The sequence below is a fragment of the Leuciscus leuciscus genome (genome assembly GCF_965113295.1).
Source record: "Leuciscus leuciscus genome assembly, chromosome: 18".
Taxonomy (NCBI): domain Eukaryota; kingdom Metazoa; phylum Chordata; class Actinopteri; order Cypriniformes; family Leuciscidae; genus Leuciscus; species Leuciscus leuciscus.
This window is the reverse complement of record NC_138742.1, coordinates 487,501-490,000: the sequence shown is the minus strand read 5'-3', so window position 1 is coordinate 490,000 and position 2,500 is coordinate 487,501. Positions and strand designations below refer to the sequence as shown.

General features: G+C 41.4%; 1 protein-coding gene across 1 annotated transcript in view; it reads right to left on the bottom strand.

The window, feature by feature from the left end:
- Window positions 1–2,500, bottom strand: part of ephb4b (eph receptor B4b) — a 37,739-nt gene that overhangs the window by 20,578 nt on the left and 14,661 nt on the right. The window contains 3 exon segments of the mRNA XM_082145993.1: window positions 1–107; window positions 1,131–1,460; window positions 1,553–1,708. The exon segment at window positions 1–107 is cut by the window's left edge and continues 18 nt beyond it. Coding sequence (XP_082002119.1) covers window positions 1–107; window positions 1,131–1,460; window positions 1,553–1,708 — 593 coding nt within the window.

Below are 2,500 nucleotides of genomic sequence, written 5' to 3'. Positions count from 1 at the left end.
CTGATACTCCTGAATGTTGTGCTGGTTCTGCGAAGGAACCGTCCAGCTGACAGAAACACTGCTCTCCGACGCCTTAGTCCTCCTGACACCGGACACTGGAACGGCCACTACACACACACACACACACACACACACACACACACACACACACAATGTTAATGTATTATCTTAACGTCTTCTAGTCTCATTGATCAGTTTGGATCTGACGACAGGATCGTTTACTTTCAGAGATGATATAAACCATCAACCAGATGAGATTTGATATTACTATATATGGTTTTATGTCAGAATATGGAATAACATACCTATGATAACTATAGCAGTAACTATAAGAATGTTAATTATAATAATAACAACTGTAACGATAACAATAATGTTAACTACAATAATAACTTTAAACATGACTATAACAATAACTTATGAAAATGAACTAAAACGACAACTAATGATATCTAACCCTAACTATAATGATAACTATAATCATAAGTAACTATAACGATAACTTTGACGATATATATAAAGTCGTGCTGGGCAACGAGTAATCGCCATAAATCACATCAAGTTTGTGTTTACATAATATATGTGTGTGTTCTGTGTATAATTATTTGTATATATAAATAAATACACACACATGCATGTATATATTTAAGAAATAGTTTGAATGTATAGATATTTACACATAAATTTACATTTTATATTATATATAAATATTTTATATATAAATAACATATTTTTCTTAAATATATACATGCATGTGTGTGTATTTATTTATATATACAAATAATTATACACAGAACACACACATATATTATGTAAACACAAACTTTTATTTTGGATCGCGATTAATCGTTGCCCAGCACGACTTTATATATCTCGTTAAAGTTATCGTTATAGTTACTTATGATTATAGTTATCATTATAGTTAGGGTTAGATATCATTAGTTGTCGTTTTAGTTCATTTTCATAAATTATTGTTACACAGGATTGATTCTGATTGGTTGTCAATGTTTGTATTATTCGTCAGAAGAAACTCGCTCTTAAAGTGTTTCCTCGTTGCCGTTATCGTTACAGTTGCGCGTTTATAGTGTGTGTGTGTGTGTGTGTGTGTGTGTGTGATCTTCAGCACTGACCGTATCTGCTGGTGGTGATGTTGACACTGCTGGAGGCGGGGCTTGTGTGACTGACAGCACTCACACCGCTCAGGGAAAGGACAGTGAAGGTGTAGCTGGTGTGTGGGAGGAGCCCGCGGATGATGACACGCCTCCCGGTCACGCCCACCTGCCCCGGCCTGTAGGTGACGCTGTCTGCGCAGGCAACACACACCGAGCCATGGCAGCGCACACACTCCACGCTGTAGCTGAGGTCCGAGCGCCCGCCCCGGTCCACAGGCTCCGCCCACTCCAAGGTCACCACGGTGTCATTGATCAGAGAGATGATGCTGCGCGGGGCTGACGGGGGCTCTGAGGAGGGGAGGTCAGAGGTCACATACGTGAGTGTGAGTGTGAGTGTGTGTGTGTGTGTGTGTGTGTGTGTGTGTGTGTGTGTGTCTCACTGGTGCAGGCTGAATCTGGGAGGTCACTGGCGGCTCGGTAGAATCCCGCGCGACACAGACACACACTGGATCCAGCGAAGTGTGCGTTACTGTTGTCTGGACACACGCGACACACACTCCCACCAACAGATGCTTTATACTGGCCTGATCCACACGCTACAAAAAACACACATGAGAGACATGAGAGGACATATACACACACACATCAATACTACGAAATCCAGCAATAGGGAAGAATGTTTAAGTTGCTCATAAACTAGTGCTAGTGCTAGTGCTACTAGGAACATCACAGTTAATCATCGTTAAAATGAACAATCAATGGATCAGGGTAATTACAGTTAACTAAACTAAATCCATGTGTGTGTGTGTGTGTGTGTGTATGTGTGTGCGTGTGTGTGTATGTGTGTGTGTGTGTGTGTGTATGTGTGTGTGTGTGTGTGTGTGGGCGCGAGTATGTGTATTTGTGAGAGAAACTGTGTGTGTTTGTGTGTGTGTGTGTGGTTGTGTGTGTGTGGGCGCGAGTATGTGTATTTGTGAGAGAAGCTATGTGTGTGTGTGTGTGTGTGTGTGTGTGTGTGGGGTGGGGGGGGGGTGTGGGGGCTGGTGTTGGTTAAACACATTCAATCTGGTCTCAGGCCCTCAATGACCCTCCTGTTGTACTCAAATAATAGAGTCAGACGGGGCGTGTGACAAACACACACACACACACACACACACACACACACACACTGAAGCAGGTGGCTGAATTTGTTTGTATTAATTGCGCTTTGTATTGGCCTTCTCTTTGTGTGTGTGTGTGTGTGTGTGTGTGTGTGTGTTAAGTTACACTTCTTCAGAAGTCAAGTCAAGTTTATTTGTATAGCGCTTTTCACAATACAGATTGTATCAAAGCAGCTTCACAGTATTAAATTTAAATAATACAACAAAGTTTGTTTCAAGAGGAATTTA